The sequence below is a fragment of the Halictus rubicundus genome, chromosome 5 (assembly GCF_050948215.1).
Source record: "Halictus rubicundus isolate RS-2024b chromosome 5, iyHalRubi1_principal, whole genome shotgun sequence".
Classification (NCBI taxonomy): Eukaryota; Metazoa; Arthropoda; class Insecta; order Hymenoptera; family Halictidae; genus Halictus; species Halictus rubicundus.
Genome location: NC_135153.1, coordinates 16,335,560 through 16,348,541, shown reverse-complemented (window position 1 = coordinate 16,348,541; position 12,982 = coordinate 16,335,560). Strand labels below are relative to the sequence as shown.

General features: G+C 42.8%; 1 protein-coding gene across 1 annotated transcript in view; it reads left to right on the top strand.

Annotated features, from left to right (window-relative positions):
- Creba (Cyclic-AMP response element binding protein A) overlaps positions 1-12,982 on the top strand; it is a 36,262-nt gene that overhangs the window by 17,727 nt on the left and 5,553 nt on the right. Inside the window, exons 2-5 of the mRNA XM_076788583.1 lie at positions 9,114-9,450; positions 10,846-11,186; positions 12,180-12,455; positions 12,552-12,695. Coding sequence (XP_076644698.1) covers positions 9,114-9,450; positions 10,846-11,186; positions 12,180-12,455; positions 12,552-12,695 — 1,098 coding nt within the window. The remainder of the gene's footprint in view (positions 1-9,113; positions 9,451-10,845; positions 11,187-12,179; positions 12,456-12,551; positions 12,696-12,982) is intronic.

Genomic DNA, 12,982 nt, shown 5'->3' with positions numbered 1-12,982 from the left:
AATAATTATTTACAAGGTTCAAACCTATTCCTCATCCGTTTTCTTGATTTATCGCTAATTCTAGAATTTTTCAGCTATGATTTGAACAAAGTTACGTCGCTCTATTATTCCAACAAAAATTCTACGATTTTGTCAATGACTAAATGTTCATTCCGCTGCGCTGGAGCGTCTACGATCGCGAGTGGTTCCGGTAGCAATGGCGGGCTGCGAAGTAGATATTTTCCACGGTTTCAAGGTTTCTCGACTTTCCTGGTACGGCCGGCAACGAGCCAGCGGTACCTGTTGGGAAGGGATCAGGTTTTGAAACGAGTCGCGGCTGGCAAGGACCTGTCGTCGTCTTCATCGTCGTCGCAGTCCGTTTGACCGTGCAGAGGGGGGAGCAGAAGTGACGGGGAGTCTCTTTCGATGGGAGTCGAGGACGTTCACCTTTTTTCGTGACTTCGTCGAGCCTGGTACACGCTGGTAAAAGTGTCTTCTGCCGGTTAGAATCCTGTAGGTCAACTACTCCTCGCTCTCCTATCGCCTCGAATCTCCGGGGGGAAAAAAAAATCGGGAATTTCCGGTTGTGTAATTTTTTCGGTTCGCTGGAATCGCCTGGCTTGACTAATCCGTCGATCTTGGGAAATTTTGTCCAGCTATACGAACTTTGTCATAGCCGGATCTACGTATTTATAGCAGAATACTGTCAAGAAAAATATTACTAGGAATTTATTAAATTTGTGAAAGACAGAAAGACTGTATCCGTGCCCTGTGTCCTGCAATTGATGCAGATCATGTTTATTTTGCATAAAGATCCACAGTCTAGTAATAAGAATGTGTTTGAGAGTCTTTCTTCCTTTATATCAAATAATAGAACAGTATAATTGACTAAGATTCGAAATGGTACAGTAAAGTCTCGATCTAAGGCGCACGGAGCTGCACGATTCTAGTCAGTTCGCCTATCCCCTCCACTGAAGTTCGAGCTGCGTCCTGCCTCCTTCCCCTCAATTCGTGCTCCCTCCCCTCATCTGGTCACAGCACGGACCCGAGAATTAGGCTTAGATCGAGACATTACTGTACAGCAATCATTATAAAATTTGTCGATTCTCCAACAGTTTCTCTAGCCCCATAAAAATTAATAGAGCGGTCACATAACTTTCCTATAAATTCCGAAGCAGTCGCGCCAGAAAATCGATCGCTAACGAACGGTTTCCCTGCTTATCGCGAGCCTAATTCCTCGTCAGCGAATAGTTTACTCCGGTTTGGTCGGAACGCGAATGCCAAGGAGTCGAAGAATTTATGTAACACCGAATGTATATTCGATCGTGAGTCGCCTAGCAAGGTGTACTCCTCGAGTATGGTCCGAACAATCCGAACACGCCTAATCGATACATCTAACGGCATGGGAACGCGCGATCCTGTCCCATGGTCTCTCGACACGATGGAACGGGGTCAGTGTTCCGTCGAACGTGTTAAAAGCGCATCGAACAACAGGGAAAAAAAGGCCGATGAATTATTAATTTCGCATGAAGGCTGCGGCGGCGACGCGGCATGTTCCCTCGATGGATCTTTTCGCAGCTGTTACGTTTATTGGCCGTGACTTTGTTTCTTTGCGTACAAACACGGTTGCGCAGTCATTGCACCGGTGCGATTTGTGTTTATCGGCTGATTTGCGACAGGTCAGTTCGCCTGTCGTTTAATTTTGCAATTCCGTTTCCGCGGGGAGTCTGTCGATTCGTGATTTACAGTCGTTTCTAATGTTTTTCTGTTGCATATTTCGAAAGTTATCTGCTTTTACAACGAATTTCAATAAATTTTGTACGAAATAAAAATTGTGAAAAATGTTGGGAATGTACCTCTTCTTTCACAACTTTGATAAATAGAGGATATGGTGATAATGAAACTGTGGATTTTATGCATTTGTAGCAAAAAATGTGGAGGTATAACACCAAATTAATTCTTTCTCAAAGTGGACAAGAATGATCGCACTTGAATTTGCCTGTTGCAATGTTTAAATTGCAATTAGTATAAACACTGTTTGGTGGGTCGTGAAGGCTATCGAATTTATGCATTTTTATTTATTGTTTTTGTGTACTATTTTGTGGCAAAATTACTATCTAGTAACTATCTAGTAAATCACTATCTACTAATATATCATCTTAAATTGAATAAATGTTGAATAAAAATTTAATTTAAGCAAAGTGCGCATTAATGTTCAAACACGTGCTTCAGTGCACAGCGTGGGCAGCGTTGATCTTGTTAGCGTGTCGTATTTTTATTTATGACGATAATTATTTTCCAGGAAAACAGTTTTCCTCAGAATTCCCAAACAACATCTTATCTTTAATCGAATCTGTTTGATTCGTGTCTGTTTCTTTCACGCTTTGCCTCTGGCGTCACGGTGTGATTAATTGACGAGATGCGGGAAGTATATTGATTATTTCGTGGTTTAACTGAACTTGAACGTATCTATAACTCTCGAAGGTAGTTCCAAACGATTCCCCGAAGACCCTGAAATGAAGTGAGAACTCGAAATTAGAACACCTATATATATTTCACCACCATATATACTTTTGGGAATCATTAAAATTTATAAAACAAATAATAGGTTTACCCAGACAAGAAAAATGATGTAGACTGTGTACCTGACAGTCGAAGTATAACGATAAATGGGTTTGTTATTGCGACGTATGTAAAATATTCAGAAATAATTGTTGGGATATGCTAATTGGGGGTACCTGCCAGTCTTTTTTTAAACGCTACTCGTAGTAAGAACATTCAAGAAGAAACTGCTTTACCGTGAAGTGTGTTCTTGTTCCAAGAGTATAAACACCTACTTCAATCGTCCACGTTAAGCAGCTTCCGTTGGGATCAACGATGCGATGGGTGTACGGGGCGGGTGTCATTAAGTATACTTTCCTTCTAATTAATCTTTGGTACTTCTCTCGGCCACTCTTGTCTGGGGAATTGATGGCGGGCAATTTGTCTGACCTTAGAACGGGTTTTACTAATTTCTGGTGGAAGAAAAAATAATCTGGTCATTCATTCTGGTGTTCCATGCACCTGTACTCTACGCCAAAGATATTTATTATTCAACGTAGAAGTATTTACAGACATCCCTGATGAAAAATTCGGGTCGCTCGGAGAGATATTAAAGTTTGAATAAACTAGGACTTCGGAAGTTAGGTTCTGGGCGTCAGAGTTATTCAGAAATTGAATTCTGGGCATTCGGAATCACTCAGAAGTTAAATTTGGGGCGTCAGGATCAGGATCGCTCAGAAATTAAATTTGAGGCATCAGAATTTGCTCGGAAGTCAAATTTGGGGGATCAGGATCGCTCAAAAATTAATTTCCTAGCCTCAGAATTATTCAGAAATTGAATTCTGGGCATTCACAATTCCTCAGAAGTTAAGTTTGGGGCATCAGGATCGCTCAGAAATTAAATTTGAGGCATCAGAATTTGCTCGGAAGTCAAATTTGGGGGATCAGGATCGCTCAAAAATTAATTTCCTAGCCTCACAATTATTCAGAAATTGAATTCTGGCCATTCGGAATCACTCAGAAGTTAAATTTGGGGCGTCAGGATCAGGATCGCTCAGAAATTAAATTTGAGGCATCAGAATTTGCTCGGAAGTTAAATTTGGGTGATCAGGATCGCTCAAAAATTAATTTCCTAGCCTCAGAGTTATTCAGAAATTAAATTCTGGGCTTTCGGAATCACTCGGAAGCTGAATGTGGGGTATCAGTATCAGGATCATTCAGAAATTAAATTTGAGGCGTCAGGATCGCTCAGAAATTGAGTTCGGGACAAACAATCTTTGAAATTCCCCAATCCAAATGATTGCTGTACAAGTATACTTAGACTTAGACCCAGGAAATATAAAATTTCAATGTCACAACTTGAACCTCATTGCTGAAAGTCTTTCTTCCAACAAATAACATATCGAAGACTGCAAAAACTGTAAATTATTCCAAGATAAAAATTGTAAATTATGCGGCAGTAGTTCCCCCGGTCGACCACGTCCCGCTAATTCGTCGGCGATATGCGACGCTGAAAGCTGGGTCAGGAAAATATATTCCAGTGTGTGGCGTGTTTGCATAGCCCCTCGCTGCAAATAATTTAATATCATGCGCCACCATGTGCGAATCAATGCAGCGTCAGCTATCATTCTGACCAGCCCTACAGCGTTGTCTACGAGGTTCGTAGTTTCCTTTCTCAATTAAAACTGGCGTTTCGACTGCAGCCTAGCTCCGTCGTTGACTTCGAGTCTGGTCGCTATGTATAGAGAACCGGTTCGGGACTTTTTGACTATCCAACGAATACCGGCGACTATCGTATGTCCACATGCCTCGGCGATTATGGCCTTGCTTGGTCGAACTTCGATAAAAGCGAGCGTTCAGTAATTTAACTAACAACTGCAGTTTAAATAATAGGCGATTAACTGATAGACATTCGAGTGGTCTACGTTTCAACGAACCGTAATAATTTTTTTCACGAATAATTGTCACACTGTATTATTTTCTGATATTAATTTAATAAAAAATAGTAGCTCGAAAAGATTCTTCCACAAATGTCTATTCCGTTATTTTATACTGTAAACAAATTCGACAAATTACCGCCCAACGATGCAATAAAAAAATGTTCAATTTCGACAAGTTTTTAATTATTTATTTTTAGAAGACTCGTCGATGGTTAAAATGCAAATGCAGAACGAACATTATTTTTCTTTTTTGATGATTACTATTTATGGTGTTCAGAGAGCATTGTTCTGTTGATTTGACTAAGCAGTTTTTGTCGGATGCTTTGTCGGAGGAGAAATCAATTTCCACAGAGGTTTCGTTGCACTTTCAATGCGCGACGATTCTGCTCCGTTGCGAAAGAATGAGTTCTGCCGAGAAACACTGTTTGCAGCAACACCGAAACGGAAATTGCCAGTTACCAACCGTCGAGATCTATGGTTTTGCCAAGGCATTGACATGGACGAGCTGAGCCAGCGAAATAACTGTCGGAGAAAATTGCTGAGCAGGGAGACCGTCGGACTCTTGCACTTCCTGTATGGCTTCGCAGCAAATTAATATCGATGGTGAAATTGCCGATTACTTTCTAGAAATGAATCCCGCAAATAGCTTCCCCTGCCCTCAAACCGGCTATACAGTTTTATCCTTGAATTAAAAAACTTCAAGGAAGTTTGCGATGCTAAATCCGCATCCATTCAAACGCCATCGCAATTTCATTCTGAGAGCACTGTGTACCAATTTCTGTCATTCTATTCAACCAAACAAAGTTTCTGATCGACAATTAATATCGGTGACAATTAATCTTCGTCACAGAGGTGAAAAACATTACAGGAGGTCGCTAAATGAAATACAGCAAATGTAATATGAATTAACTTAAACCACCCAGCCAACGCCATGCATAATTTAATCATTACAACAATACCACTGGACGCAGCAAGCTACAAAAATTCGAGAATAACATTGAACGCTGTACGAGCATATTACAGAAATGGTTAGGGCACGGCATCGTTTAGTTTTCCAGTAATAAATTGTTTACTTTCCCGGGCATAGAAGATAAGAAAAATTGTTCCTCGAGGCATAACAATCATCGGGCAACGCGGAAGTGAGAAATTGTAAGAGAAATGTTGGTATAGCCTTATCTCCGGGAGGCTATGGAAGAAGACCTGTCGGCCATTTCCGGCGGAAGTTGAAGGTGGAAGGCTCGAGATAAGTGGCGATGCTGGGACCGGAGCGTAACGGAAAATCAGAGGCGAGTGGAAACACCGAAGAGAAAGAGGAAGCGGCCGGCGGGGAAGAGATAGGCGAAAGAGAAAAGGAAGACTCTCGTGTCGCGACCTTGGCTACGAGTTCCGCATTGCCGAGAAGCGGCGGATCCCTCGGATCCGGTTGTTTCTGGACGGTTTCGAATCGACCGGTTTTATCGAAACTTTTTCAGTTAATAACTCGAAGGTTTCCCCATTTCCCAACGGATGATCGATCGTCTACAATGCGTACCTGCACGCTCCCAGTAGATCACCGTTAGCCACGGCATTTCTCGGTGGCCTGCAGACGCGCAAAAAGTGCGGCATAAGTAGGTTCGAATCTAGCTTGATAGTATCGCACGTTGCGCGAGTACCTGCTTCAAACATACAGTAGGTTCCGGCACCTAAAAACGTTAGAAAATTTATTCCGTGAATGAATCTACTATAGATTTGAATCTACTATAGATTTTTTGGTCGTTTCACTGAGCCACGGTGACAGCGACAATTTTACACGATCGAACATGGTCCTCGTTTTCGTTTTGTAATTTCAAAAAATCGTGCATCAAGTTTTGAGAACTTCAATCTCGAAATCTACAATAGATTCAGTCAGGAAAACAATTGTCAGCTGTTTTCGGTACTGACTTTGTAGTATTTTCGTAAATAGACTGTACGAGTTCGTAACCTAGGTAAGAAAAAATATTAGATTGTTAGAAGAAAATGAACACACGTCGCACGACTCTTTGTTACGAAATAGTAAATACTTTTTAGAGCCACTGTATTTCACTGTTATGGCTACCGAGTCTGAAACACGGAGCACGCAATGCGCACCACAATGCTCGCAACGCGGTCCCAGTTTGTTGGCAGCTAATTGTCTAGGGGAGAATAATTGCCTGTTTCTAAACAAATTTCCAAGTCTCTCTGGCGAAACGGACCGTGACGAAGAGGCATGGCGACAGAAGTCGCTTTTAACAAATATGGGATTCCCTCGTACCGAGGACAGTTCCGAGACTTCCGGGTGCAAATCACGTTCTTTCTGAAAAATTTATTCGCAATTTATTCCGAACCTTTAGTCGCGATCATGGGCTGCTTCCTGTCCGCTGTACAAGTAGCTAAGAATAAATTGTCTTCGAAAGCTTAACGGACAGCCTTCTGGTTTTATAAATGCAGGTGACATTTAATCGATATTTTGCAACCTCTCGCAGTCTCTCGTACTTGCGCGAGAAGTTCGAAAGAAACGGCGAACTTTTATGGAATTTGCATACTCTTTTCGAATATATTGGAATTTTTTATTCGAGGTAGGACTCTGTTGCAACCTGGAAATTGTTTAAACACGAGGGAAGATATCGTGGTTACATTATTTTCAACCCATTAAAAAAAAAGAATCCACGATAAAAATCTTGGAAACATGAGCGAGGATCGAAAGGAGTTCCCGGCGATCCGAAGATGATCTTCGCCCTTGGGGGATCTCGTCGACCGAGATACCGGGTAAAAATGATCCTCCGTTCGATGATTAGAAAGGTTCGAGCTAGCTCGGTAGCCGGCCAGTTGCCAAGCAGCTACTCGCTCGGCAAATCAATGGACGACGTTGGTTGGGGGAGCAACGTTCGAGGCTGTCAATGGCGGCTGCCAGTTGTCTCGGGCGAAGGTGTCAAGGACCCCGCTTCTAAAATTGTACGAGAACGAGCGAGCTCGTCGAGCGGTCACGGCGCGCTGCCTCGGACGAGGCAGAAGGAGAAGGGCGAGCAGCTCGCCAAGCGGTCAAGTTGAAGGCCGAGCAGTGCGGGAAAGTCACTGGCCAGCCTCGAACGGGCCCCATCTCGCCCTTATTCCACCTGGGGGCCCGCCGGGCCCCCTTCTCCTCCGCCTCGAGGCCCTTGAGAACCTTCGCTCGCGCGCAATGCGGAACTACGAGCCAAGGTCAAGCTGAAAGGCTTCTTCCACTTTTTCTGTCTCCCCGATCGAGTCCAAGTGCTGCTCGTTGGACAGTGCCTTTTCCTCCTTACCTGCTCGTCACGGCACCCTGGACACCTTTTGTCCCCGACGGATACACTCACGATCAAAAGCAGCGCCCTTTTCTGCCACCTGTGCGTTTACTTCGAAAACAATGGAGATATGCTAAATCGTGTTGGGCCACCCTGTATGTAGAACTTCAACAATTCCATTTTGTTTTTTTTTTGTTATGGACTTGCCTGGTATCTACCAAGGTCTTCAATTGAAAAATTGGGAAACTGCAGATTTCACAAATTTTACGAATTTTTATACACTGCTGGGTGCAATTGGATAACAAAATGGACGCTTTTAGCGATTTATAGATCCCAGTGTTAGAAATGAAACGGATGCTCAGGGACAGATTCTCATAGGCAGATTCCCAGAGACAAGTTAGGGTACAATTAGCGTAGCTGATTCGCGTGCGTCTCGCCAGTATGTACAGGGTGATTCAATTTACTCGGCGACCTTGAGTCACTCGCGAACTGTCGGACGTATGGCAAAGTTGTTTGCACAATAGTTGCCCGGTATCAACGGGCACACGGTAATCAGTCGTCCGTGAGTTCGTCGTTCCTCGAACGGTGAGCGTGGAACTTGGAGGCGTAACTCCCAGCGACTACAGCATACAGTATAATTTCGAATTCAAGCCTCGAATCCTCCTCATTGGGATTCTTCGACATTCGCCGAGCTTGGTACCACTCTGACATTGTCCTTCGGAACGAGGGTTACGTAACTGAAATTTGTCAGAACCTAATGGTTCAAAAGAAAAAAAAAATATGTGCGCTACAGGTGCTGTTCATCGTGTCACCGAACAACGACGAACAACCAATGACAATTATTTTTTTGAAATTTTGTGCAAATTTTTATTCCACTAAAATCTTCCGAGAGCCTCCATTTTATTATTGCCTGACAAGAATGTATATTCTGCTAGAATCTCACGAGAATTGTTATTGTACTAGATTCTTGCAAGAATTTTTATCTGATTACGAATGAAACTTAATTTCATGATAAATGAAAAATTGCGTAAGTTGCAAACAACAGATAAACATTTCTTTCTTTTAACAATTCTGATATCATTCATACTAATATAATATCTTATATAAAAGCCATTCTTGTCATAAATACATAAAGTCCACAGTTTAAAAATTATTTTATACCAAAAATAGTCGTAACAATACACCTGGAGTAGAACGTGAGAGTCAAACAAATGTATTCAAAGACATTGCCACACAAAACGTTTTGTTCAGGCCCACAGTCTAAATTGTTATTTAATTTCCATTCTGGTAGCCGGGCTGCATAAAAATGTGGCCTCTGATGAATGTCCACTGATCAATATTCCGAGTAGAATTCGTGGACCGTACGGTGAACGTGTTATATTTTCTTTTGCAGGTCCTCGGCCAGGACGTTTTGCTGGGAAGCAAGGAGGAGGAATGGGGCAACGTGCTCAGCGTCCGAGACAAATCCTCGCTGGGAGTGGTGCTGAGGGACCGTTTGATGACGGACGCGGCCCTCGGTGGTCCAAGACTGATCAAATCGGAGCACAGTTACAGCCTGTTGGCTTCGAGCCCTCCTCCGAGTCCAGCGACCCCAGGTGCGAACCCCCACACGCCGAATTCCGGATCGTCCGCCGACACGGTCGCCGCATCCCTCTCGAACACCAGTTCCTCCATAGATCCCAGCAATCTGGATCACCATAAATCGCTGGAAATTCGCGGCAGAATGGACGGTAAGCCATCGGAAGCCTGACAACAACCATACGCATGGAACTGATCACATCTCGAGCGATACGTGCACCCCCCCTGACACTTAAGTGGGGCTTCAAAAAAATATGATGATCCAATTAAATTTAAACCTAACGTCAGAACTACCGAACCTAACAAAAAGACGGATTTCAGATTTTTTATATAGTTCGTGAAGTTATGGAAATATTTTTCTAATCCTTCTGTAGGTCTTGTTTAGAAATTTTTTGAAAGAAATCGGACGATTGTTTTCCATTGAAATTTTGTACACATGTGTTCTATCGTTCGGACCACACAATAGAATTTTTTGAAGTCAGAATACCTAAAATTGTGGGAGTTATAGTTCCTTGAAGAGGAGCGTATTAAAAAGGGAGTGTCTTATTGGCCGGCAGGATTCCAGCCGTTCTATTGCTCTGGGATCAATAAATGAAGTGTCGTTTTAATTAGTACGAATGTAGTCACGGCACGAAGCAAACAAAAATATCTCATTATTTAACAAAATGGCAGCATTTTGAGTTTCACGGTTTTCAACTTTGAGAACCGTTGCGTTCACCTTACGAGCTGAATTTTCAATGTAATTTTATTCTCGTAGTGTAATTATGTTTTTTATATTGTTCAGTGATCTTGACTGACTAAAAAACATTAACGACCAAGAAACTTTCATCCTTGAAAAACTGCCGCGTCAGACTGTTCAATAACGCGGTGTACAGTATTACAGAATCCCGGAGAAAGATGACGTACTAACGGACCGTATTTTTACTATAAATGCCGGCTAATTTATTGCTGCCAGACGTCGTTGATCCATTAAGCACCGAAGACGACACCGTACCGTCTAGATCGCGGCGTATCAGAAGCACATAATGATTGGATCTGATTACCGTCGTCTCGTGATTTCCTTGACGAGAGTTCTAAAGGACGTTCGAACAAAAAGATTGCTGCTAGGCTAATAAAAAAAATTGGATCGTTGCACTATAAACAATCCTTGAGATAATTTAAACATATGTGTGCAATTATCAAATCTCGACCGTTCCTCGTTTCACTGACATAATTTCTCCCTTGATGTCAGAAGGACATAGTAAAATAAAATTGGCACAGTAGCAAAACATTAATGTAATGGCAAGATCATTAGTTAAAATTGTAAATTCTTTTTCTTGAAGCAGAGACGCCAAGTTAAAATATTATAAAATTGTTTGCACTGTTCATAAACAAGGACAACCCCGAAGAAAAATGAAAAAGCTTCGTCAGATTTTTAAGGGAAATAAGAATTTTCGTTGATATTCTTCTGTATTTAAAAATGGTGACATAAGTACATAACAATCTTGTTACAGATATTACAAAAGAATTATAAGAGCAAAGATAATCAGAGAATGATTTTATTACAGACATGGAGGAGGAGTGTTTCCCGGTAATCACGATGAACACCAGCACAGGACGCGACCCGCTGTCGTCGTCGCCGTCGTCGTCGTCGTCGACGCTGCCAGTGTCGTCTACCTCAACCATAATCCTAAAGAGGACCAACAACCTAGTACCTGAAGAAATGGAATGCGTTGAGATCAAAGGGGAACCGCTCAGCGCGCCCAGTAGTCCCTCGGAATCCTGTCAGACGACGATAGTCGACGACAAGAGCACGATAACCATGGTGTTCCCCCCGAGTCTTCATTTCTCCAAGAACCATATGTCGCAGACCAGCGACAGCGAGGAGGACGATGAAGAATATTATCAGGTAACCGTCAAATTTCCCTCGTATCTTAATCTACAATATTTTCTATCCGACAACTGTTACGGGGTATGTAGGTTAGTTGAGCGGGAGTAACAGTGCGCTTGCGCGGAGGTCACGTGACTGGGGAAGCCCCGCCTCTGCCACGTCGCAACCCGCTATTAGCTGCGGTAGTCGGGACGGTTAGAAGGAGGCGTGTCTTCTTGTAATAAGAGCAGAATATAGGCATAAATTAAAAGTTTAATTGGATATTTTCTATGAGATTATTTTAAAGAGTTTCTAATATTTTAATTTGTATTTCATGAAAGATTATTTGTTCGTCAACAAAAGGTTTCTACAGTAAAGATACAGTCATGAGAAAATTCTCACAGTTAAGAAGCGCTCAAGCAATACTGGATTCTCAGCATCCCAAGGTTCCACGAAAGACTATTCTTAGCGCTCTAGCAGCTATGTAGCTGGAATATACAAACTACAACCGCGCGACCTCTTTACAGTCAACAAGCAGCGCTGTAAAAAAGATGGAATACGGACTGTTTAGATTCACTGTTTAAACACGACTCAACTTTTGATCTTTCCACGGTATGCTCGGACGAAGTTCGAACAGTACAAACAAATTTTCTTAGAACATTGCGGATGTTTATGCGAATCACAGAAATAGATCGAGCTTCTGCATAGACGTAGGTAAAGAATGAACGTGTCTCAATTTTCACGAATAAAAACCAGCGTTTTCAGATTGAGGTCAATTTGAGGTCAAATTGATTAGGTCAATTTCTGCCAGCACAAATTATTATCTTTCTCTGCAGTGTTTATTCGATATACGTCCACAACACGGGTCTACCCAGGGACATATATCGAGTGAAGACTGTATATGGTCTTTTGCGATTTTAAAGTAGATTGAGTTTTTACTGAGACGTAGTAAAAGATGAAAACCTTTCTATTTTCCCAAACAAAAGTCAGGAAACTTAATCTCGACCATTTCGCCCGTTCATTTTTTCCCAGAGCATGGAGGTGGAGGACTACAGCACCGAGGCGTGCGACGTTAAAGAGGTGAATTCCCGCTCGTCGAGGCAGGGCTTGCCGCCCACGCCGCCCAGCAGTGCAAGCTCCGACAGCGAGGGCACTGCTTCCGCTTCCTGCTCGCCGGAACGCCGAGATTCCCAGAGCTCCACGCACGCACAGAATCTCAGGGGCTTGCTGACGCCCAGGCTGTACGTGACGAACGCTACGCACCCCACCAGACAGCCGATCCATACACCCCTGATTTCCTCTCAGCCGGTGAGCAAAACAACACAACTATGTCTATACCATCGCGCGCAAAGCCGCAATCCTATTCCTCCTTTCTTCTAACGTAACGCGAAATCGATTTTGCAGAAAGGCTCGACGGGAGTTCTCACGCTGACCGAGGAAGAGAAGAGGACCCTAATCGCCGAGGGATACCCTGTGCCTACGAAATTGCCCCTGACCAAGCAGGAGGAGAAGTCGCTGAAGAAGGTGCGGAGGAAAATCAAGAACAAGGTGCGGTTCCACAATTTTCTTACACGTTGCTCTGTATAGCCAAAAATTACTATTCTCAAACAACGTCAAACCAACTTTTTGAAACACCTGGTGGATCTTCTAACGTCACAAGATTCAAACGTTCCAATCGTCATTATTTCAAAAGCTGATCGTTAATTATCTGGGATTGAAAACCATAAAATGGTGTCTCAAACATCCTCAAACTTATGACCCAGTGACCCTCTGCAAACCAAAGAAAATCCAATCGTCATTTTTACGAAAACTGATTGTTAGTTATCTAGGATTAG